The sequence below is a fragment of the Ovis aries genome, chromosome 4 (genome assembly GCF_016772045.2).
Source record: "Ovis aries strain OAR_USU_Benz2616 breed Rambouillet chromosome 4, ARS-UI_Ramb_v3.0, whole genome shotgun sequence".
Classification (NCBI taxonomy): Eukaryota; Metazoa; Chordata; class Mammalia; order Artiodactyla; family Bovidae; genus Ovis; species Ovis aries.
This window is the reverse complement of record NC_056057.1, coordinates 6,617,425-6,643,326: the sequence shown is the minus strand read 5'-3', so window position 1 is coordinate 6,643,326 and position 25,902 is coordinate 6,617,425. Positions and strand designations below refer to the sequence as shown.

The 25,902-nt window shown below is 38.5% G+C and overlaps 1 protein-coding gene across 6 annotated transcripts in view; it reads right to left on the bottom strand.

Annotated features, from left to right (window-relative positions):
* The window catches only part of ZPBP (zona pellucida binding protein), a 153,606-nt gene that overhangs the window by 101,544 nt on the left and 26,160 nt on the right, over positions 1 to 25,902 (bottom strand). For all 6 annotated transcript variants that reach the window (XR_009600318.1, XM_015095179.4, XM_042248361.2 and 3 more), the window contains one exon: positions 9,590 to 9,808. Coding sequence is in view for 5 of the 6 variants with exons in the window: in XM_015095179.4 (XP_014950665.2) it covers positions 9,590 to 9,808 (219 nt within the window). In the remaining variant the exon portion in view is untranslated. The remainder of the gene's footprint in view (positions 1 to 9,589; positions 9,809 to 25,902) is intronic.

Sequence of the window (25,902 nt, the reverse complement as noted above, 5' to 3'; positions counted from 1 at the left end):
ATTAAATAACAGACTAGTATGTTACACACAAGTAAAGAAGTCTCAAGAGAAACTTGAAAATATTGTATAGTAAATGAAAGCAAAAATACCACTTATCAAAATTTTCAGGATTCAGTAAAATCAGTGTTTAGAGAAAAACTTAGTGCCAAATTAAAAAATTAGAAAAGAAGAAAAACAAAATCAATACTTAAAGCTTCTACTTTTAGGAAAATAAAAAAGGACAACTTCAATAGGAGAAAACAGAAGAAGGAAAATATAAAACCTTGAACAGAAATGAATAAAACTAAAAATAAGAAATGAGCAAAGAAAATAAATGAAGACATAGCAGGCAGTTGCTTTAACCTCTGAGCCACCAGGGAAGCCCGAAGGAAGAACAGAGAAGATGAGATTTAAATAAAATAAAGAATAGAAAAAAATAAAAGAAAATGAAAATTGGTTCTTTGAAAAGATCAACAAAATTGACAAACACCTAGACAAAGAAACACAAGAAATGAAAGTAGAAGACATTATTATCTACCTTTCATAAATAAGAAGGATTGTAAAAATATTATGTACATTTGTATGCCAAAAATCATTAAGACACAATCTAGATGAAACAGATGAAAATATAAATTATCTAAACTGACCCAAGAAGAGACAAAATACGAATAGGCATATAACAGAGAGATCAAATCAGTAACTAATGATCTTCCAATAAAGAACACCATGGACCCAATAGCTTGAGTGGTGGGACATGATTAATTAATTAAACCAAGATACAAAATTCATTAAAAAAAAACCAACAAATTTCTATACACTAGTGATGAACAATGGAAAAAATAAAATTATTGCACTTAAATAGCTTCAAAACAATAAAAATACATAGTAATAACTTTATCAAAAGGTGTAGGACTTATACATTGAACAGTACAAAGCATTGCTGACAGAAATTAGAAGTCTGCTATGGTCTAAGTATGTTATATCCTCTCCCATTCACATATTGAAATCCTAATGTACATTATGATGATATTAGGAGACAGAGTTTGTAGGAGGTCCTTAAGTCACAAGAATAGAGCCTCAATGAAATCATTAGACCTTCTGATATGTGAGGACATAATGAAAATCTGTAACTCTCAAGAGGGTTCCTGCCAAACATGGTGGCACTGTGACCTCAGAATTACAGCTTCCAGAAATGTGAAAAACAAATTTCCATTGTTTATAAGCTACCCGGTTTATGGTATTTGTTACAGCAGCCCAATAGGCTAAGACAAAGTCCTAAACAAATGTAAAGATATCCTGTGCTCATGGACTCAAAAACAAAATTGTTATGCAGGTAATACTGGTCAAAGACATCTATAGATTCAATATCTACCACAATGCCTAGCAAAATCCCTCTCTCGACCCAATGACCTTGTTTGGAGGAATGGAAAACCAAGTGTGAAAAAACACGGAGCTGCAACTGACTTCAAATAGCCAAAACAATGCTGAAAAGGAAGGATAAAATGTAAGGACTGCCACTTTCCAATCTCAAATATTACCACAGCACAGCTTCTATTAAAATGTTATAATTAAAAGAGTGTTATATTGGCACAAGGACAGGCATACAATGAAACAGAATTAAGAGTCCAGAAATAAACCCACATATCTGTGGCTAAATAACTTTCAACAAGGGTACCATGACAATTTAGTGAGAAAAAAAGTCTCTCCAAAATTGGTACTGGGACAACTGTACATCCACATTCAAAAGTATCAGGTTAGACCTATATTTCACAGCATATACAAAAATTCACTCAAAATGAATCTGAGACCTAAAGGTAGACAGCAAACTTCAAAATTCTTTGAAAGAAACAAATTGAATACACATCAAGCAAAATGAACTCAAATAAAAAACCTAATATTAAACCTCACAGAATTAAAAAAAAAATTGCACTAATGCCAACTTTAGCAGAAGAAAGGAGATGACAGATTACAGCAGAAATAAATGAAATAGAGATAGAAAAATAGAAATGATTAACAACACCAAAACTTAGTTTTTGAAAAGATAAGCAAAACTGACAATGTTTAGCTAGAATAAAAAATAAAGAAGGACCCAAATAAGTGAAATTATAAATTAAAGAGAAGACATTACTCTGATACTATACAAATACACAGGAGCCGAAGAGACCTACTAGTAAGTACTAGTAGTTACCTTGGAGAAGACAATGGCAACCCACTCCAGTACTCTTGCCTGGAAAATCCCATGGGCAGAGGAGCCTGGTAGGCTACAGTCCATGGGGTCTCAAAGAGTTGGCCACGACTGAGTGACTTCACTTACTTACTTACTTCAGTAACCAAACACCCCTCCACCCCAAAACTCCAGAACCAGATGGCTTCACTGGGGAATTGCATTAAATATTTGAAGAACTAATGTTAATCTTTCTTAAACTTCCAAAAACTGAAGAGGAGGTCACATGCTCAAATGATTTTACAAGGCCTGATATCAAATTCAGATAAGAACACTAACAGGGGGGAAAAAAAAAAAAACCTATATTCACGATGAATATAAATACAAAAATTCTCAACAAAATAGTACCAAGCCAAAATGAATAGCAGGTTAAAAGCTTCAAACAACATGAGCAAGTGCAGTTAATCTCTGAGAGGCAAGGAAGTTTCAACATATGTAAATAAATGTGATTCAGTACATTAACAGAATGAAAAAATTAAAACCATATGGTCATCTCAATATATGCAAGAATGTATTTGACAAAATCCAACATCTATTCAAAATAAAACATCTCAAAATTGGATACAGAATGAATATACCTCAACATAATAATGGCCATATATAGCAAGTCCACAGCTAAGATCATGCTCAATATGAAAGGTTGAAAGATTTTCTTCTAAAATCAAGAACAGGAACAAGAAAAGGATGCCCACTGTCATTATCCTATGATAAGAGAACTGAAGTCCTAGCTAGTTAAGCAAGACAAAAGTGAACCTGTCTTTGTCTGCATATGACTAAAGACTGCACCAAAAACTGTTAACACTTATTAAGAGAATTTGGGGAGAAGAAAATGGCAACCCAGTACGGCAACCCACTCCAGTATTCTTGCCTGGAAAAGGCCATGGACAGAAGAGCCTAGTGGGCTGCAGTCCATGGGGCTACATGAGTGAGCACACACGCATGAGGAGGGTGGGAGGAGATGGGTTGGTAGCAATAAACTGGCAGAAATAAAAATTTAAAAAAAAATTCGGATACATTTCAGGATGTAAAATTAATATCCAAAATTGGTATAATTTCTATTTAATAACAAATTATCTGAAAAGAAATAAAACCATCCTATTTACAATACCATAAAAAAATATGTAGAATTAAATTTAAACAAGGAGGCAAAGATCCGTGCAATGAAAACTATAAGACAATGATGAAGGAAACGGAAGAAGACACAAATAAGTAAAGCTATCTCATGTTCATACATTGAATAGAATTAAGATTATTAAAATAGCAATACAACTCAAACCAATCTATGGATTCAATGCAATCTCTCCTAAAATTCCAATGTATTTTTTAACAGAAACAGAAAAATATCCTGAAATTTGTATAGGATCACAAAACAATCCAAATAACTAATGCAGGCCTAAGAAATAACAAAGCTGGAAGTATCACACTTCTAATTCCAAATTATACTACAAAGGTGTAGTTGTCAAAACAATATGGTACTGGCATAAAAACGGACACACAGTCCTATGGAATAGAACTGAAGGTTCAAGAAATAAACCTATGCATGTAAGGTCAACTAATATTTGACAAGAAAGTCAAGAATACTTAGCAGAGAACAGGTACTCTGCACAATAAACAATATTGGAAAAATTGGATATTCAAATGTAAAGAATGAAACTATACTCCTATCTTATACCACTCACAATAAGCTCAAAAAGGATTAAAGACTTAAGTGTAAACCTAAACCGTAAAACTCCTAGGAGAAAACACAGGGGAAAAGTTCCTCAACAGTGGTGTTAGAAATGACTTTATGAATAAGACAATAAATCACAAGCAATGAATAAAAAAATACACAAATGAGACTACATACAACTGAAAAGAGATTCTTCACACCAAAGGAAACAATCAACAAACTGAAAAACAACCTAGAGAATTGTATAAAACATCTGATAATCCCATAAGTTTGGTAAGACAAGAATATTCAAAATATATAAGAAACTTACACATTTCAAAAGCAAAAAAAAATTAATAATAAACCAATTAAAAACTGAAAACGACCTGAACAGACAATTTTTTCTAAAAAGGGATTCAAATGGCCAACAGGTAAGTGAAAAGGTACTCAAAATCACAAATTATCAGGGAAATGAAAGTCAAAACCATGACAGATTACCCACACCGGTTAGAATGAATATTATCTAAGAGATAAGTGTTGGCAAAGATGTGGAGAAAAGGGAATTCTTGTACAACATTAGTGGGAATATAAATTGGTATAATTACTAAGGAAAATAGTAAGGAAGTTCTTCAAAATTAAAAAAAAAAAAAAAGAACTACCATATGATCCAGAAATTCTACTTCTGGATATAAACCGATATATATCTGGAGGAAATGAAATCACTATCTTGTAGATATCTATACTCTCATGTTCACTGCAGCATTATTTACGATACTTAGGCAGACAAACCACCTGGGAGTACATCAACAGATAACGGATCAAAAAAATATGGTGCACACACATGAAACAGGAATATTATTCAACCATAAGAAAAGAAGGACATTCTGCCATATGTAACAACATAGATAAAACTTAATGGCATTTGTGAAACAAGTCAGACAGAGAATGACAAATACTATATGATTTCACACACAGAATCTGCAAAAAACTGAACTTAGAAAAAGAGAACATACTGGTGATTGCCAGAGGCGGAGGATGAGGGAAATGAATGGAAGAGGACGAAGAATACAAACAAGTTCAAGGATGTGATGTAAAGTACCCTACTCCCACCTTTTTGGCACAAAGACCAGTTTCATGGAAGACAGTTTTTCCACAGATCCAGGTGAGGATGGTTCAGGTGGTAAGGTGAGTGATGGAGAGCAGCTGATGAAGCTTCCTCACTCACCCACCACTCAATTCCTGCAGTGCAGACTACTTCCTAACAAGACAAGGGGTTTGGGTTTGGGAAGCCCTGATGTAGAGCACGGTGATTAGAATTAATAACAGTGGTGGTTTAGTCACTAAGTCCTGTCCTTCTCTTGCAACTCCATGGACTGTAGAACGACAGCCTCCTCTGTCCATGGGCTTTCCCAGTCAAGAATACAAGAGTGGATTGCCATTTCCTTCTCCAAGGGATCTTCTCAACCCAGGGATGGAACCTCAGTCTCCTGAACTGCACACAGATTCTTTACCAACTGACCCACCAGGGAATAATACTGTACTGTATATCTGAATGTTGCTAGAAGAGTAGATTTTTAAAGTTCATTACTGCAGAAATAAATAAATGGTAACTATGTGAGATGATCAATGTGCTTAACCTTATTACAGTATATAATATATCATAGTAAGCATTTTGCAATATATACATACATCAAATCCTTTAAACTTACATATCACTAAATGGCAAATTTGGAAAACAGCAGTGGCCATTCCAATCCCAAAGAAAGGCAATGCCAAAGAATGATTAAACTATTGCACAATTGCACTCATCTCACATGCTAGGAAAGTAATGCTCAAAATTCTCCAAGCCAGGCTTCAGCAATACATGAACTGTGAACTTTCAGATGTTCAAGCTGGTTTTAGAAAACGCAGAGGAAAAAGAGATCAAACTGCCAACATCTGACGGATCATGGAAAAAAGCAAGAGAATTCCAGAAAAACATCTATTTCTGCTTTGTTGACTATGCCAAAGCCTTTGACTGTGTGGATCACAGTAAACTGTGGAAAATTCTGAAAGAGATGGAAATATCAGACCGCCTGACCTGCCTCTTGAGAAAACTATATGCAGGTCAGGAAGCAACAGTTAGAACTGGACATGGAACAACAGACTGGTTCCAAATAGGAAAAGGAGCACGTCAAGGCTGTATACTGTCACCCTGCTTATTTAACTTCTATGCAGAGTACATCATGAGAAACGCTGGACTGGAAGAAACACAAGCTGGAATCAAGATTGCCAGGAGAAATATCAATAACCTCAGATATGCAGATGACACCACCCTCATGGCAGAAAGTGAAGAGGAACTCAAAAGCCTCTTGATGAAAGTGAAACAGGAGAGTGAAAATGTTGGCTTAAAGCTCAACATTCAGAAAACTATGCTCATGGCATCTGGTCCCATCACTTCATGGGAAATAGATGGGGAAACAGTGGAAACAGTGGCAGACTTATTTTTCTGGGGCTCCAAAATCACTGCAGATGGTGACTGCAGCCATGAAATTAAAACATGCTTACTCCTTGGAAGGAAAGTTATGACCAACCTAGATACCATATTCAAAAGCAGAGACATTACTTTGCCAAGAAAGGTCCATCTAGTCAAGGCTATGATTTTTCCAGCGGTCATGTATGGATGTGAGAGTTGGACTGTGAAGAAAGCTGAGCAACAAAGAATTGATGCTTTTGAACTGTAGGGTTGGAGAAGACTCTTGAGAGTCCCTTGGACTGCAAGGAGATCCAACCAGTCCATTCTAAAGGAGAACAGTCCTGGGTGTTCTTTGGAAGGAATGATGCTAAAGCTGAAACTCCAGTGCTTTGGCCACCTCATGTGAAGAGCTGACTCATTGGAAAAGACTCTTGATGCAGGGAGGGATTGAGGGCAGGAGAAGGGGACGCCAGAGGATGAGACGGCTGGATGGCATCACCAACTCAATGGACATGAGTTTGGGTGAATTCTGGGAGTTGGTGATGGACAGAGAGGCCTAGCATGCTGCAATTCATGGGGTAACAAAGAGTCGGACATGACTGAGCGACTGAACTGAACTGAAGTTAGAAGAAGGAACGAACCATAAAGATCAGAGCAGAAAAGAATGAAAAATAAATGACGGAGACAATAGCAAAGATCAATAAAACTAAAAGCTGGTTCTTTGAGAAAATAAAATTTACAAACCATTAGACAGACTCATGAAGAAAAAGGGAAAAGACTCAAATGAATAAAATTAAAAATGAGAAAGGGAAAGTTATGACAATGCCAAAGTATAAAGAATCTTAACAATTACATACAATAATTTACCAATAAAATGAACAACCTGGAAGAAATGGACAAATTCTTTAAAGTACAACCTTCCAGGACTGAACTAGGAAGAAACAGAAGATATGAGCAGAGCAATCACAAGCACTGAAATCCAAACTTTAGTGAAAAATCTTCCAACAAATAAAAGCCCAGGGCCAAATGGCTTCACAAATGAATTCTACCAAACATTTAAAGAACTAACACCTATCCTGCTCAAACTCTTCCAGAAAACTGCAGAGGAAGGAGAACTCCCAAGGTCATTCTACATGGCCACGATCACCCTGATACCAAACCAGACAAAGATACCACAGAAAAGAAAATTACAGGTTAATATCACTGACAAACATGCACACAAATGTCCTCAACAAAATTCTAGCAGACTCCAAGAACACAGGTAAAGGATCATACACCATGATCAAGTGGAGTTTATCCCAGGCATGGAAGGATTCCTCAAAGCAATCTACAGATTCAATGCAATCTCTATATAACCAGCAATGGCATTTTTCACGGAAGTAAAACAAAAAATTTCACAATTTGTATGGATATACAAAAAGACCCAAAGAGTCAAAGCAATCCTGAGGAAGAAAAACAACTGGAGGAATCACTCTTCCTGACTTCAGACTATATTACAAAGCTACAGTCATCAACATAGTATGGTACTGGCACAAAAACAGCAATATAGACCAATGGAACAAGATAGAAAGCTCAGAGATAAACCCATGCACCTATGGGCACCTTATGTTTGACAAAAGAGGCAAGAATATACAATGGAGAAAAGACAGGCTCTTCAATAAGTGGTTCTGGGAAAACTGGACAGCTAATGTAAAAGAATGCCATTAGAATGCTTCCTAACATCATACACAAAAATAAACTCAGAATGGATTAAAGACTTAAATGTAAAGACAGAAAATGTAAAGCTCTTTAGAGGAAAATTTAGGGAATACCTCTTTGACATAAATTCACAGCAAGATCTTCTTTGACCCACCTCCTAGAGTAACGGAAATAAAAATAAAAATAAACAAATGGGATTTAATTAAACTTAAAAGCTTTTGCACAGCAAAGGAAACAAACAAAAGGAAAATACAACTCCCATAATGGTAAAAAAATAATGCAAATGAAGCAATTGACAAAGGGTTAATCTCCAAGATATTATAAGCAGCTCACACAGCTCAATATCAGAAAAGCAAACAGTCCAATGAAAATATGGGCAAAAGACCAAAACAGACATTTCTCCAAAGATAATATGCAGATGGACAATAAACATATGAAAAGATACTCAACGTTGCTCACTAGAAAAATGAAAATGAGAACTACAATGAGTTTATTACCTCACACCAGTCAGAATGGGCATCATCAAAAAATCTACAAACAGTAAATGCTGGAGGAGATGTTGAGAAAAGGTATAGTGTATATATGGGAACTTACATATGTAATTAAGGCTGATTTACATTGGTGTACAGTAGAGACCACCACAAAATTATAAAGAAATTATCCTCCAATTAAAAACATAAAAGTAAATATTAAATACCTACTGATAGCACTTATTAAATACACCAGGCACAAATACCCCATAACTCTTATGAATGCTAACAGTGGGTCTGTGATAAGCTAAGGAAAGCATCTGTCATAATTCGTCTTTCATAGTTTGCCTCAGACACTGGAAGAGAAAATGAGTAAAGAAGACAAAAGACTGGAAAATGGTGTTGAACCCAACATATTCTTTTCCCTGAAAGCCTCACATCTCTCACTCATATCTAATCATTCAATCCTAGATGTACCAAAAAAAGGCAAAGGGAGTATCAGAGAAACGGGTAGGTGCAATCAAACACCGAAAATAGGTGAATCAAGGACAGAGAGTAAGGAAGAAAGGAAGGAAACAGCAAACAGCACACTGAGATTGCCACCGGGACTCATTAAAAACATGCATGGTTATTCCTAAATGCTAACTCATAAACAGACCCTTTATAAATCTAAGCCCTCAGATATGAAGTCCAATTCTTGGTTTTCCAGAAAATATTGGGCTTTTACTCTGCACTATTAGGAAAAACACACTAAGCTGTTAGAACGTTCTCTCTGTTCTACACTATTAGCCTATTTATTATATAATTATATGGTTTTACAGATTAAATCTTGGTAGCTAAATACTGTGATAGATATTCCTTATATTAAATTCTATTCTCTAGTAAATTATGATAGCAATGTTTAAGTTATTTGGGAATCCAAACTTTTCATTAAGTACATGAATTAACAGAAATTTATTTGAGGGCTATTAGAACTAAGACATGAAAGTAAAGAATATGAAACATTCAGATCTATAGTATTTACATTCTAAAAACGCTTCTGGTAATTCACAACACATCTCTAGAATTAGTTCACATTCTAACTTCGTTTTCCTTAAAGAATTGCATACACTTACCTGAAAATGTAAAAAACAATTCATTCTGCAAACCAGCTCTTTGCATTTTAACACGATGACATTCAGACTTAAGTAAGGAAACTTCACATGAAAGGTCAAGAACAAGTTTGCTTAAAATCTGAAGAAGTTTCTTCTCAAAAGAAATATTATAGATACTGTTGCAGGGAGCTGCATGATATCGAGCTGTGAACTGGTAATAATAATGCGGCTCACGATAAGCTGCAAAAAATTAAACAGTGACGGTTATTTAAGCAATTCAAATACATCTCAACTCTTCAAGACAAATTATTATTTGGAATAAATTCATAATACAGTTAAGCCTTGAACGATACAACACAGGATTATAAATGCCAACACCCCGCCTCCACCCCCCCGGCCAGTCACAGTTAAAAATCTATGTGTAATTTATAGTCAGTCCTCCTTACCTGTTTCTCTGTATCCAGGGCTCTGCATCCCAGGGGGTGGATCATGTCTGCTGCTAGAAGTATCCATGTATGACTGAACCCACAGAGTTCAAACCCATGTTGTTCAAATGTCAACTGTATGCTTTTATATATATAGCTGTATATACATATTATTTTTAATTTAACAAATACTCGTCTAGCAGTTACAAGTGACTTATAGGCACTGTTAGAGGCAATTTACAAACAGTAACTCATTTAAATCTCTTTAATTTATTAATATTGGATAATCTTTACATCTATCATGAGGAAACTGAGGGAGGCAGGGATTACATAACATGCCTAATGTCTATGCTATGAAAACTGAGACTCCAGCTCAGGAGCCTGGTCCAGAGGCTACGCCCTTTATTACCATGTCCTGATGCCTCAAACTCAGAAGGGAAACTTCTCTAAGTTCAAATATTTATCTTAGAAGAAATTAGTCATGTAACAATAGGCAAAAAAAATAAAGCATGCTTCTAATGTATCTACAAGCTGTATTGAGTTCAACTATTGTTTTGTCACTAAGTCATGTCTTTTGCAATCCTATGGACTTAGCCCAGCAGGCTTCTCTGTCCATTGGATTTCCCAGGCAAGGATGTTAAAGTGGTTACCATTTCCTTCTCTAAGGGATTTACCAATCCAGGGGTGGAACCTGTGTCTGCTGCTTGGCAGGCTGATCCTTTCCTCTGAGCCACCCAGGAAGTCCCTTGAGTTTAATTATAACATCTGAAACTGAGAATGCCTTTTTCCCCCTATCCATTTCAAAATCGCACTAAAATGACACAAGAAATAGAAAAATGATAAGAAATCTACAATACTAAAAATCAGAAAAGTTTACTTTCCAAGACAGGGAGCTCTGCTTGTATTTTTGCTAAAACGGGGCTGTTCCCGGCTCTCAGGCCGCAGTGACACTCACCACCAGCACTGAGATGACAGCCACCACCATTCACTTTCCTACCTGTTCCTTTGAGCCAAAGGTAAATGCACAGACTGAGCTACTGTCAGGCTTTGTCTTCAAGGCTGGCATCAGACAGCTTATAATTAGTGAGAAAACTACCAGTTTCACTTACAATCATGAATGAAAACCAGATTTTCCTAACCAACTCTGGGGAAATACAGGAGCATTAAAGAAAAATGTGAAAATGAAAAAACAAGGGAAAATAACATAAAAGAAATTAATGTAGGAATCATTTGTAAATATCTAAAATTCTAACTAGTAAATATAGAAAATATATCCATAAAACTAGTATGAAGCTACTGTAGGAGAGAGGAGATGGTAAATATGAAAATAATTCTGGAAAAATTTTAAAATACAAATACTAAAAATTTTTAAAGTAACTGATTAAATGAAAATGAGGTTAAAAATATGATTATATGTTTGTAAATGAAGTAATAGAATTCTTGTGTAGTGCAGAGCAAAATTAGAAGAGCAAAGTAAGCGAAAAGGAAGAGAGATCCCAGATATACAATGTCAAACTGAAGGAGTTCCAGGAAAGGACAGAAAGAGAAGAAATTAATCAGGGACAAAAAGGGACAGTGCTCTGTAAGCTGAAGAAAGATTTGTGTCCCCACACCAAAAAGATCCATGAAACTGTGAATAAGAAACCTGAAAATGTCACATTTCAACATAAATCTTAAAAACATCATATATTTACTGATACATACATTGCTATATGATAAATAATTGGTTTATAATGATTGTATCATGACTGATCACATCAAAGCTATGTGATGTGATACAAGCACCATGCAGAAGAGTGAACCTCAAAAAAAAAAAAAAAGGGTGAACCTCACTAGATGAAGCTGGAAGCTGGGGCAAGGCTCACCACAAGGACTGCAAAGCAGGTGTTCCCTATTCATGGATCAAAAAGGAACTCCCTTTTCTTTCAAGAATTCTGGCATGTATCATGTTACTGCCTTCCATAGAAAGAAGCCTGAATATAAGCTGCAATACTTGCAAAAAGCTCTCAAAAACTGTGTCAAGAGTATCCTCTGCTGAAGAGTGCTCCTTAACTTTGGGAGAAGTACACATTAAAACACACAGCAACTCAGGATCCACGTGTAGGTGTCAAAGAGTTATTAACAAGTTGTATAAAAGAGAACACTGCAGGCTGGAGGCTGCCTACAGGACTGGCCCTTGGCTGGTAAACATTTCCATCTGAACAGGCATTGTTCCCCACATGATAAAACTGGTTCCCACCCAAGGAAGAACCCTGCGCCTCTGAAGTCTGGGACTTTTGCTGTCAGCCTCTATGACTAGCTCCCAATCAGTGCTTGGGTAGAGTCAGCACACAGGCTACTGGATTTTCACCACTAAATAAGGGAGAGTTTCACACTGGAAGGACAGAGCACAGGAGGCCTGAACGGGGCTCCTCCAGGTTCAGTCCATGCCGATCCCCATGCTGCTCCTACTGTGTATTCCTCACCTTAGCCACGACTATAACTCCAAGTCCTTGAAGGGAACCCTTGCAACAATTTACAAAATCAAATTCTCATGCAAAAATCAGAAGCTTTAAATGATGATATATATGGCTCTAGAAAAATAAAATGATAAAAAATGACAGAAAAATCTACAGGAGCTGTTCTCAAAAGTTTTGGTTTCTGGATCCCTTTATATCCATTCTTAAAAATCCCTAAGAACCCATCAAAGAACTTTTATGTAGGATGTAGCTACCAATATTTAAATTACTAGATATTCAAACTGAAAAACTTTAAAAATGTTTATTAATCAAATTTAAGATGGTAAAAACTCATCAGGCCGTAATATTAAAAAACCCTTTTAGGCACAATAACACTCTTCAAAAAGAATCAATGAGAAGAGTAGTATTGTTTTATACTTTGAAAAGCTGTTTAATGTCTGGTTTAAGAGAAGTTAGCTGGATTCGTACACTAGCATTCAATGACATGTAACATGCTGGTTTATTGCCTCATAGAGATATGTAGTTGGTTGGCAAGAAACATTTTAACAGCTTTTTTGGGTAATTGTGGATTACTCCACAGTAGTTTACCTATTATAACTGCAAATCTCAACACAGCTAAATCAGTAAATAATATCATAGTATAATTACAAAATAGTTTTCACCTTACTGACCCCTTGCAAGGGACTCAGGACTCCCAGGAGTCCCTAGATCACTACGGGAAAACTACTCATATACATAATCAGAGTTAGAGTACTTGAACTTACTAGAAATTGATAAGAACACAACTTAGAAAAACAGGTAAAAAACAGAAATAGAACATCTCAGAAGGAATAATAAACACAGAAAACGATGCTCAGAGATACTAGTACTAGGCAAACTGCAATCATGATAGTGTCATAGCGTTTTATACTCACTATAGAAATTAAAGAGCAATAACACCTATTTTTGTGAAGGATATGGATACAAGCAGTTTTCACACATATTATGAAAATTTAAAAACAAAATTAAGAAATATATCTCAAAGTATTAAAGTAGTAAATAAGAATAGGAAATTACAGAACAAAGCCCAGTAGACATGACTAAAGAATAAGTGGAGATTTAGAGAAAAAGATCCAACTTGAAATGCTGGAGGTGGAAAGTACAGCCATTGAAACAGAAAAACAAATGGCACCAAAGTTAAAACATGAAGTGAACAGACTAGCTGAACTGCAGACATCACATCCTTGAAGAACTGTTTGACAAATCATATAAAGATACCTAAAACACTGGGCTATAAACATTTAAAGATCTGCATATATTGATACTATACAAGCCAAAAATATGGATGATAAATTGAGAAACCCTAATAACTGTGTACGTGAACCGTGAACTTCCAGATGTTCAAGCTGGTTTTAGAAAAGACAGAGGAACCAGAGATCAAATTGCTAACATCAGGTGGATCAAAACACCAAGAGAGTTCCAGGAAAACCTCTATTTCTGCTTTATTGACTTTGCAAAAGCCTTTGACTGTGCGGATCACAATAAACTGTGGAAAATTCTGAAAGAGATGGGAATACCAGACCACCTGACCTGCCTCTTGAGAAACCTGTATGCAGGTCAGGAAGCAACAGTTAGAACTGGACATGGAACAACAGACTGGTTCCAAATAGGAAAACGAGTACGTCAAGGCTGTATATTGTCACCCTGCTTATTTAACTTCTATGCAGAGTACATCATGAGAAACGCTGGGCTGGAAAAAGCACAAGCTGGAATCAAGATTGCTGGGAGAAATATCAATAACTTCATATATGCAGATGACACCACCCTTATGGCAGAAAGTGAAGAGGAACTCAAAAGCCTCTTGATGAAAGTGAAAAAGAAAAGTGAAAAAGTTGGCTTAAAGCTCAACATTCAGAAAACGAAGATCATGGCATCCGGTCCCATCACTTCATGGGAAATAGATGGGGAAACAGTGTCAGACTTTATTTGGGGGGGGCTCCAAAATCACTGCAGATGGTGATCGCAGCCATGAAATTAAAAGACGCTTACTCCTTGGAAGGAAAGTTATGACCAACCTAGATAGCATATTAAAAAGCAGAGACATTACTTTGCCAGCAAAGGTCCATCTAGTCAAGGCTATGGTTTTTCCAGTAGTCGTGCATAGATATGAGAGTTGGACTGTGAAGAAAGCCGAGTGCCAAAGAATTGATGCTTTTGAACTGTAGTGTTGGAGAAGACTCTCGAGAGTCCCTTGGACTGCAAGGACATCCAACCAGTCCATTCCAAAGGAGAACAGTCCTGGGTGTTCTTTGGAAGGAATGATGCTAAAGCTGAAACTCCAGTACTTTGGCCACCTCATGTGAAGAGTTGACTCATTGGAAAAGACTCTGATGCTGGGAGGGATTGGGGGCAGGAGAAGGGGACAACCGAGGATGAGATGGCTGGATGGCATCACTGACTCGATGGACATGAGTCTGAGTGAACTCCAGGAGTTGGTGATGGACAGGGAGGCCTCGCATGCTGCAAATCATGGGGTAGCAAAGAGTCATACATGACTGAGTGACTGAACTGAACTGATTAAATGTTTAATTAGTATTTCAGAAATAAAAATAGTCAAAGGGCAAGATTTTTAGAGATTCTAAAGGAGCCAGCAAATTTAAAAATTAATTATATAAACCACACTCTCTGACACATTGAATTAAAAATAAAAATCAACAATTAAAATCCCTCAGACATTTCTAGGGGAGTTCCCTGGTGGTCCAGTGGTTAAGAACTCACCTTGCAATGCAAAAAAAAAATGGGTTTGATCCCTGGTCAGGAAACTAAGATCCCACATGGCTAGGGGCAACTAAGCTCTCACATCACAACTACTGAGTCCATGTACCATAAGTAGAGAGCCTATCCCCCGCAACTAGACAGCCCATGCCCCACAACTAGGAGCCCATGCCCCACAACCAGAGAGCCCACACACAACAATGAGAGCCCACACACCTCAAACAGAGGCCATGCCCCACAACCAGAGAGCCCACACACCACAAATTGAGTCTATGCCCCACAACCAGAGAGCCCACACACCACAACTAGAGAGCCCACACACCACAAATAGAGTCCATCCCCCACAACCAGAGAGCCCACACACTACGACTAGAAAGCCCATGCCCCACAAATAGAGAGCCCCACAGAGGCCTCAAAGAGCGTAATCTGCATCCACCTGTTGGGCTACAGATCCCCCTCTGAAGGGTGATGGGGACTTGTCACAAGCCATGTAGATTCAAGTAGCCCCTTAGGTAGTAGGTCACGCTGCCTGCAGGATCTGGCAGAGACCAGTTCTCTGGCTGTGAAGGAGCCCACAAGGCCAAGGGCCCTCGATCTTTTGCTTTCCTCTATCGTTCTCTCTCTGTGAACTTGAGAAGCTCCACAAGATGACCACCGGACATTCAAATAAAGACTGTCACACGCAACTGACAACTTGCTTGGGTGAGTTTCCCCTGTGGCTCCTCCCCTCCCTGCTCATCCTTCATCCCAGCCCCAGTTCCAGGATGCTGGAACTACGAGAGGGCCCAAACTGGGGAATTCCCTGAATCCTCCTCCAGATTTGTAGCCTGGCCCTCCCCGAACACTTGTGGGGCTTACAGCATCATTGCACCCCCAAGGGAACGCTGTGGACAAGCACTTCCCTCCAGAGGGCTGCAGGTCCTCCCTGCTAGGAAGCTTGCAGCTGCGCACCTTCCTAGTCCCACTCAGTCTTCCTCCTTATTTCAGCCCCATCATCAATTGTGATGCCAAGCCAGGTGTCATGCTTCCTCTTAAGCGTCACATCTGGTGGGGCGCCCAGACACCCTTGAACAGGAGTGTGGGTGAGCACTTGTCCCGTGGAGGTCACATGCAGATTTTTCCAACCTCTGAGAGGAGGTAGTGGGCTTACAAATGTCTCTTGGGAAGCATCATGACTGTACACCTTCCCTCCTGTCCTAGATTTCTCTCGTATCCTCCTTCTCTCTTGACCTCTTGGACTATCTAGTGATCCCTGCTCCTGCTTGCTGGCTTTGCCGGCAGATTGGGTTTTGCCTCTTTTAATTCTGTGAAGAGGTAGCTCTTCTCTGTCCTCTATCTCCCAGAGTTTGCTCAATTGGTAGGAGATTGAGCAAACTCTGGGAGATAGTGGAGGTCATAGGAGCCTGGCATGCTACCATCCATGAGGTCGCAAGGAGTGGACATGACTTACTGACTGAGCAACAACAGCCCTCCTCAACATCACATGGACCACATCCTGAGGAGAGATACCCTTCAGCTCTATTTGTTTCTTTCAGTGATAAAGGTAATCTGTTCAGCTGGCTCAGGGAGGTCTCCTCCTTCTGTCTCTAAAGGATCTAGGCCCTGGGATTCTGGTCGCTTCTTCCCCCACTGCCTTTTATTCCTTTTCTTAACTAATCCAAGGGGCCTCCTCAGGCTAACCAACGTGGCAGATTTCAGGTGTTCACAGGGACCCCACTGTTGACACTGGGAGAATGCCAGGACAAATGACTACCATCTGACAAGGATCAATCAGACCCCTGTCTATCAAAACATCCCAACAAAAGATGCGGGCAACTACAAGCATCCTGAAGGACTCCCTGCTAGGATTCATATTAGCTACCTGGAGAAAATTTAGACAGGATGGTTTAAGAAAAAGAAATTAATTTTCTTTTGCAATACTGCATGATCTCAATACATACTAGGAAACCAAGAGATGTGGCAAAAAAAAAAAAAAAAAAAAAAAAGTTGGGTGACTGAATTACAATACCATCTTGCAGCTGGGCCTATTTTGTAAAAGGAAAGGAAAATGGCAGGGGGAGTAAGTCCCATCCATCCAAAGGTCCATGACCCTACTCCAAAATCCAGGTCTAAAGAACTCCAGCCAGGTATGCCTGGTTCACATCCCTTCAAAGTACCTTCTTCCCCTTCAGGAGCCTGGTGTTTCAGATGATCCCCTTACAAGTTCACCTCCCTGAGATCGACAGCTGGGAAATCCTACTCCCCCCAGTTCTGAGTGGGGACAGTCATCTGGACCATTTATCTGTTAACTCCCATCTGGGGACCTGAAAACCCTGATGCTGTTGCCACTAAGTCACTTCAGTCGTGTCCAACTCTGTGCGACCCCATAGATGGCAGCCCACCAGGCTCTCCCGTCCCTGGGATTCTCCAGGCAAGAACACTGGAGTGGGTTGCCATTTCCTTCTCCAATGCATGAAAGTGAAAAGTGAAAGTGAAACCCTAGATCCCCATAAATCAGCTCATGGATTTGGCCTTTGTGGTATTTAACAACAGTGATAGGGTTGAAAAGGCAAAAAGGATTCAAAAGTTAACAGCACAATTACGAGAGGCAGCCCTAACCCCTGCACCACCTCAGGGTTACCCATCCTTGTGAAAACCATGGTGAGGACAAGAACCAAGAAGCCTGGATCAGAGCCACTGTTTCATTGAGAAAATATCTGCTGTTTTAAGTGTGGCCAATAGGGTGACTGGAAAAACAAACGCTGCCTGTATGGGAAAAGTCCACCGGGACTCTGCTTGATATGAAAATGAGAAGATCACTGGAAGAGGAACCACCCTCAGTCCCAGAGGGGACCTGGGGCTACCAAACCAATGATGGTAAGAGGACTGAAAACTGTTGGAGCCCAGGACTTTCCCTGGCTCCCAAAGGATACCTGGTCATTTCTCCAGAGGAACCTCTGATAATCTTTGATGTAGCAGGCAGGCAAGTCATTTTCTTACTAAATATGGGGGCAGTCTACTGTGTGCTAACTGATGTCCCTGGACCCTTGTCTTCTCAGTGTTGTATAACAGGGATTGACAGAAAGCCCAAACCAAGTAATCCACCCCTCCCCTCAACTGCTTGCTAGAAGGCTTTACCTTTGCACATCCATTTCTGCTCACATCCAAGTGCCCCATCTGCTTGTCAGGAAGGGACTTGCTCACTGAATTCCAGAAAACAGCCCAAGCTGGAGATCCTTATGGAGATGGCAGCCACTAGGACAAACAACTGGTCTTGGCCAGAGGAATCTAACACAGTCTCAAACTAGAGGAGATCACCATTCCATCCTGTCAGATACAAATGACACCTGCCAAGAGCACTGCCACTGGCTGAGCAAGAGCACCTGCCATCTGCCTCTGAGGAGACTGAACCCTGTGCTGCGGCTACTGACCTTCAACACCCCTGAAGGAGCTCAGGGTGCAGTGAGGCACTCCGCGCTCCAGGCAATCTGGTGGGACAGCTCTATAGATAGTTAGATATTTTCAGGAACTGACCTCATGATCCCAATCTTTGCATCTCTTCATATCTAGAAAAGCACTAAATCCTTTCATGAGGACATCAGCATCTCATGACTAGCAGAAAATCTCTTATAAATTGAGTGCTTAATTGTACTGAACTCCCCCTTCACCAAAATTTTATATATTGACCTTCCCCCGCTGCCTCTTGGGAGCAGTCTCTCAGAGCTATTTGAGGTGCTACCTCCTGGGATGCTGTCTTCATTTTGCCCCCAAATAAAACTTGACTCACTACTCTCAAGTTGCACATCTCTTTCAGCTGACAAGCCCATCTAAGTTGTAAAACTATGGGTGGCTGAACTGGTTCACAGTGCTAGAACTAAAGGTGGTTTTCTTCCCTGCACCCAGACTCCCAGGATCTATTTGCTTTGAATGGACAAACCCAGACACTGTAGTGTCATGAATGGTTCCACCTGTATGCTTACAGAACTCAAGCAGAGGGTGCCAATGGGAGAGGCTGTAGGCAAGCCTCCTCAGATCAAAGGTCTGAACACGAATGTGCATGCGCATTCGTGTCCAACTCTGCAACCCTATGGGCTGTAGCCCACCTGGCTCTTCTGTCCATGGGATTTTCCAGGCAAGAATACTAGAGTGGTCGCCACTTCCACCTCTAGGGGATCTTCCCAACTTGGGGATCAAACCCACATCTCCTGTGTCTCCTGCATTGCAGGCAGATTCTTTACTACTTGAGCCATGTGGGAAGCTTCTTAAAGCCAGGGAGGATACCCAAAAGTGTTTGAAAATAGAGTACCAAAATGGCAGGCCACTGATAGAACTAAGCTAACCATGTGTATGTGCGTTGCTCAGTCGCTCAGTTGTGTCCAACTCTTTGCAGCCCCATGGATTGTAGCCTGCCAGGCTCCTCTATCCATGGGATTCTCAAGGTAAGAATACCACCCTGGGTAGTCATTCCCTTCTCCAGGGGATCTTCCTGGATAGAAATTTCAAAGAAGCCTTCTCCCCTAACTTACAGGAGGGAAAGTAAAACATCCCAACATGGGTAAATGGGTATATTAGTCCTTCAGTATCACTGAGAAGCCACCCAATCCTTTTTAAAAGGGGAAAAAAAAAAAAAAAAAAAACTTTCCTTGTTTTACAAATCTAGTCTTTACAGGACCAGAGGTGTAGCTCCACAAATAATTCAAAACCCACCAATATTTTTAGCACTCCCAAAACCTTCCCCATCTATCTTAAGAGGCTTGTAAGCACTAAACAAAGGGGAAACAAAGTTATCCTAGGAGGGATTTACTTGTGCCTTTGAGATGCAAATATTCTACCTGGTTTTTCTCTAGAAACCTTTCTCTATGCTATCTTTTTAAAACGCAAATTTTGAAAAAGAGAGCAAATAATTTGGAACTTGTCAAGGAAAAATAAAAACTTTGAGCATCTTTTCCCTAAAGACTAGTGAAACAGATTTAGCCATCTAGAGAAGTGAGCTTGATTTGTCCCATCTGCTAGAAATCCAAATTTAAACCAAACTCTTTTGCAGACAGATGGGTTTTACATTGCTGTAACTGATTCATGGCTGAAATTTTGGATGAGGAACTATGAGGCCTCTATGTGTGTGTGTTAATTCACAAAAAAATGCTATATTTAATTGACTTAAGGGAAATTAAGTGCTTATATAAATACTCAGATATATAAAGTAATTTGGCCAGAATGAATTTCAGGTTTAAGTCATCTGGAAAGTATTCAGTACCAAACTGACATCTGGTACTGAAGGTAGCTTAAGCTTGTTGGTTTGATTAATATAGATTAATATAGACATAATACAGTCTCAGGAGTCATCAATGTTAAGCATAATATTTTTGTTGTACCTAGGTTTACTAGACTTTTGATCTCTTGAAAATCTGTCAGCAAGAAAAGTAATTTGGTGTGGAAAAATCTTTTAGGGAAAGTAAGATATGTTTTCAGTAAAAGAAGGCATGAGAATTTATGAAAAAGTATTGAAAACATTATGCACGATCATGATTTTCTAAGATTGGATTCAATTTAGTTGGGTAAATTGATTATGTTGGGAGCAAGCTAAGGTAAGGCTTGGATTAATTTTTTCTTTCTGTTTAGAAAATAAAGTTTTCTTGGAATGTCATTTCTGATAACAGATTATGTCAGGTTCTTTGCTTTTAAGTGATTCTCTGTTTACTTTTGTTATTTCTTGTAACTCTGGTTAAGAAGTAAGTACTGTCTCACAGCAACTGATGATTTTTGACCAAGTGTTTTAAAACTTTTTTCACAAACTTCCCAATACCAAATTTTAATCAAAGTGGATAAAACTAATTAATTTTCGAATTTTCAAGACTGAAAGAATATGACCTCAGTCAATAATTTGAATCTACACAAAAAACAAGGTACACGAGTAAATTATGTAATTATAAAGACAGAATAAGGGCTTATTTCTACTTTCCCTCTTTACTGATTTAAAAAGCAATTGTATAAAAGAATTTGTGTATGATGTTATCACTGGGACCAAACATACAGATTTTCCAATAGAAACAAAAAGGAAGTAGGTAGAAGCAAGGCTGTACTAGCTTAAGAAATGATTACAGATGGAAGCTTGGAAAAATAGGAACAATTTAAGAAAACTAAAAATGATAAACAAGAAGATTAATGCAAAAAAGTCTATGAGTATACACTTGTTCTAATTTCAGCTTCTCTGAGATATATAAAATTATACAAAATAATAAATATAGAAACATATTTTAGTTTTACAACACTTACAGATATAATATTTATAATATACCACAAAAAGCATGGGAAAGGAATGCATCTACGTGAGTTTAACGCTTCTATATCTCACTAGAATTAAGTTATCAAGCTGATTCTGATAGGTTAAGATATATGTGGTAATCTCTAGAGAAATCAATAAGGAAATAACTTAAAATATATCGAGCAAATATCACTAAAGTAATTAAAATGCTACATTAGAAAATACTCATTTAATTCACAAGATGTAATGTGAGAGTTAGACTGTGAAGAAAGCTGAGTGCCGAAGAATTGATGCTTTTGAACTGTAGTGTTGGAGAAGACTCTTGTGAGTCCCATGGACTGCAAGGAGATCCAACCAGTCCATCCTAAAGGAGATCCATCCTGGGTGTTCATTGGAAGGACTGATGCTGAAGCTGAAACTCCCAATACTTTGGCCACCTCATGTGAAGAGTTGACTCACTGGAAAAGACCCTGATGCTGGGAGGGACTAGGGGCAGGAGGAGGAGGGGACGACAGAGGATAAGATGGCTGGATGGCATCACAGACTCGATGCGCATGAGTTTGGGTGGGTGAACTCCAGGAATTGGTGATGGACAGGGAGGCCTGGCATGCTGCAGCTCATGGGGTCGCAAAGAGTCAGACACGACTAATGAACTGAACTGAACTGAATGAGAAATAGAGCAACACGCAAGACAGGGAAATATAAAGTAAAATGATAAAGTATACCCAATTGTATAAATAACATTAAATGTGAATGAATTAAATTATATAATCAAAAGGCAGAGACTGAGAATCTGGATTTAAAAAGTAATAAACTTAGTGTCTACATGAGACACGCATTAGATGCAAAGATACAAATAGAGTGAAAGTGATGGGGTGGAAAAATAATACACCATATACACAACAATCACAAGAAAGTAGGAATGGCTATTCAACTATCAAGCAGAGTAAACTTTAGAACAAACAAAAAATGCTACCATAGATAAAGGGCAACATATTTTTATGATTAAAAAAGACAACCTATCAGGAAGAGAGAAAAATATAAACACAAACATCTACGAACAAAGCACTAAAATGAGGCATAAAAAAAATGATAGCAAAAGAAATGATAGAAATAATCAAAGAAATGAACAATTCAAAATATTGGAGAATTCAATACCTCACTTACAATAATAAACAACTATGCAGAAATCAACAAGGACATACAACACTTAAATAATGCCCAAACCTAATATACATAAATGATATCTACAGAACTTTCCATCTAGCAGCTGTAGAATATACATTCTTCCCAAGTGCTCATGGCACATTCTCAGGATAGAAACTATTTTAAGGGACAAATCAAAATAAATTTTAAACGACTGAAATAACACAAATTATTTTCTTTGACTACAATATAATAAAATTAGAGTAATAGAAAAAAATATGAAAAATTCACAAATGTGTAGAAATTAAAGAACATAATTCTAAGTAGCCAATGTGTCAAAGAAGAAATCAAAAGGGAAGTTAGAAAAAAAATTTTGAAGGACTTTCCTGGTGGTCCCATGGTTAAGAATCGAACTGCCAATACAGGAACACACATTTGATCCCTAGTCTGGTAAGATTCCACATGCTGCAGGGCAACTAAGCCCATGTGCCACAACTACTGAGATCAAGCCCTAGAACCCATGTTCTGCAACAAGAGAAGCCACTGCAATGAGAAGCCCACCCACTGCACCTGGAAACTAGCCCCCACTCCCCACAACTAGTGAAAGCCCATGCACAGCAATGAAGATCCAGCATAGCCAAAAATAAACTTAAAAATCTAAAAAGAATGCCTTGAAAAAATAAGCAATATATGTGTTTTGCTCTTACTATAATTATGCATAAAAACACAGCATTACCTGGCACATAGTAAATGCTCAGCAAATATTAGCTATAATGTTCCTTACTATAAATTAACATTCATTTTAAGCACTATTACCTTTCTTAGCTTATGTGAATATACCCTTATGAGAGATTCCAAAGTATAGCTGCTATAAACTACATAAAATAACATATCTATATCATCAGTTCAGTTCAGTCGCTCAGTCGTGTCCAACTCTTTCCGACCCCATGGACAGCAGCATGCCAGGCTTCCCTGTCCATCAACAATTCCCAGAGTTTGTTCAAATTCATGTCTATCAAGTCAGTGATGCCATCCAACCATCTCATCCTCTGTCATCCCCTTCTCATGCCTTTTCATCTTTCTCAGCATCAGGGTCTTTTCCAGTGAGTTAGTTCTTTGCATCAGGTGGCCAAAGTATCAGAGCTTCAGCTTCAGCATCAGTCCTTCCAATGAATATTCAGGACTGATTTGCCTCAGGATTGACTGGTTTGATCTCCTTGCAATCCAAGGGACTCTCAAGAGTCTTCTCCAGCATCACAGTTCAAAAGCATCAGTTCTTTGTCGCTTAACTTTCTTCGTGGTCTAACTCTCACATCCATACATGACTAATGGAAAAACCATAGCTTCGATTAGATGGACCTTTGTTGGCAAAGTAATGGCTATGCTTTTTAATATGCTATCTAGTTTGGTCATAACTTTTCTTCCAAGGAGCAAACTTCTTTCAATTTCATGGCTGCAATCAACATCTGCAGTGATTTTGGAGCCCAAGAAAATAAAGTCAGTCACTGTTTCCACTGTTTCCCCATCTATTTGCCATGAAGTGATGGGACCGTTTCAAGCCAACTTTTCACTCTCCTCTTTCACTTTCATCAAGAGGCTCTTCAGTTCCTCCTCACTTTCTGCCATAAGGGTGGTGTCATCTGCATATCTGAGGTTATTGATATTTCTCCCGGCAATCCTGATTCCAGCTTGTGCTTCATCTAGTGCAGCATTTCTCATGATGTACTCTGCATTTAAGTTAAATAAGCAGGGTGACAGTATACAGCCTTGATATAATCCTTTCCTGATTTGGAACCAGTCTGTTGTTTCATGTCCAATTCCAATTGTTACTTCTTGATCTGAATACAGATTTCTCAGGAGGCAGGTGAGCTGGTCTGGTATTCCCATCTCTTGAAGAATTTTCCACAGTTTGTTGTGATCTACACAGTCAAAGGCTTTGGCATAATCAATAAAACACAAATAAAGGCTTTGGCGTAATCAATAAAGCAGAAATAGATGCTTTTCTGGAACTCTCTTGCCTTTTCTATGAACCAACGGATGTTAAGCAATTGATCTCTGGTTCCTCTGCCTTTTTTAAATCCGGCTTGAACATCTGGACGTTCACAATTCACGTACTGTTGAAGCCTGGCTTGGAGAATTTTGAGTATTGCCTTGCAAGCATGTGATATGAGTGCAATTATGCAACAGTTTGAACATTCTTTGGCATTGCCCTTCTTTGGGACTGGAATGAACACTCACCTTTTCCAGTCCTGTGGCCACTGCTAAGTTTTCCAAACTTGCTGCCATATTGAATATAGCACTTTAACAGCATCATCTTTTAGGATTTGAAATAGCTCAACTGGAGCTATAGCAAGTCTATATCATATATTATAGAAAAAAACTATAACAAAAATGAAGTGTGACTGACTATAAAGTTTAAACAAATTATCTGCCAAACAAAGTTAATACAATTTCTCATGAAAATTATGTCTTTCTTTGGATATATGGGATAGTGTTTTCTAGTGACCAAAAAATGATCAAGAAACTATTAATAATTCAGCCATTTGTTCTATATCCCAGCTGTAAAAACAGTGGTACATTAGTTTCCTACTGCTTCCAATGGTATATTAACTTCTTAAGCTACATACATAGTCATTTAAAATTACACAAATATATCATCTTACAGTTTCAGAGATCAGAAGTTCAACGTGAGTCTTACAAGACTGAAATCAAGGTACATTCACTTTGGAAGCTCCATGGGGTTCCCACTTCTTGGCCACCTCCAGGATCTAGAGATCTGCTGCCTCCTTGGCTTGCGGCCCCTCCCTCTAGCCTCTCATTTCATCATATTTTCTTTTTTCTGCCTTTGGCCTTCTTGCATTCCTCTTAAAGGACTCTTATGACTGCCCAGGGCCAGTCCAAGTAATTAAGGATGTTCTCTCATCTCAAGATCTTCACTTAATTGTACCTATAAAACCTGCTACTGAAGGGTAACAGGTTTAGAAACTCTGAAGGTAAGACAAGGGCATCCTTGAGGACCATGACTCTGTCTCCATATGTAGGTCCCACCAACAAGACGGAACCTCCATTCAGGCTATTCCCCTGGCCACTCCACTACTAATTTAGCTGTTGGTCTCAGATATCAGCAGATCCAACTGTTTTCACAAAAGGGTTTTACACACAGTGGCAACTCATGTTTTTGTTCAGGAGAATGGCAGTGAACTATCAAAAATGATACTAAGAATTTAAAAGCAGAACAGACTACAGTATCACCCTCATACTCTGAAAACATGACTTCTCTACCATCCTGTTTTTAGTCACCGTCTTAAA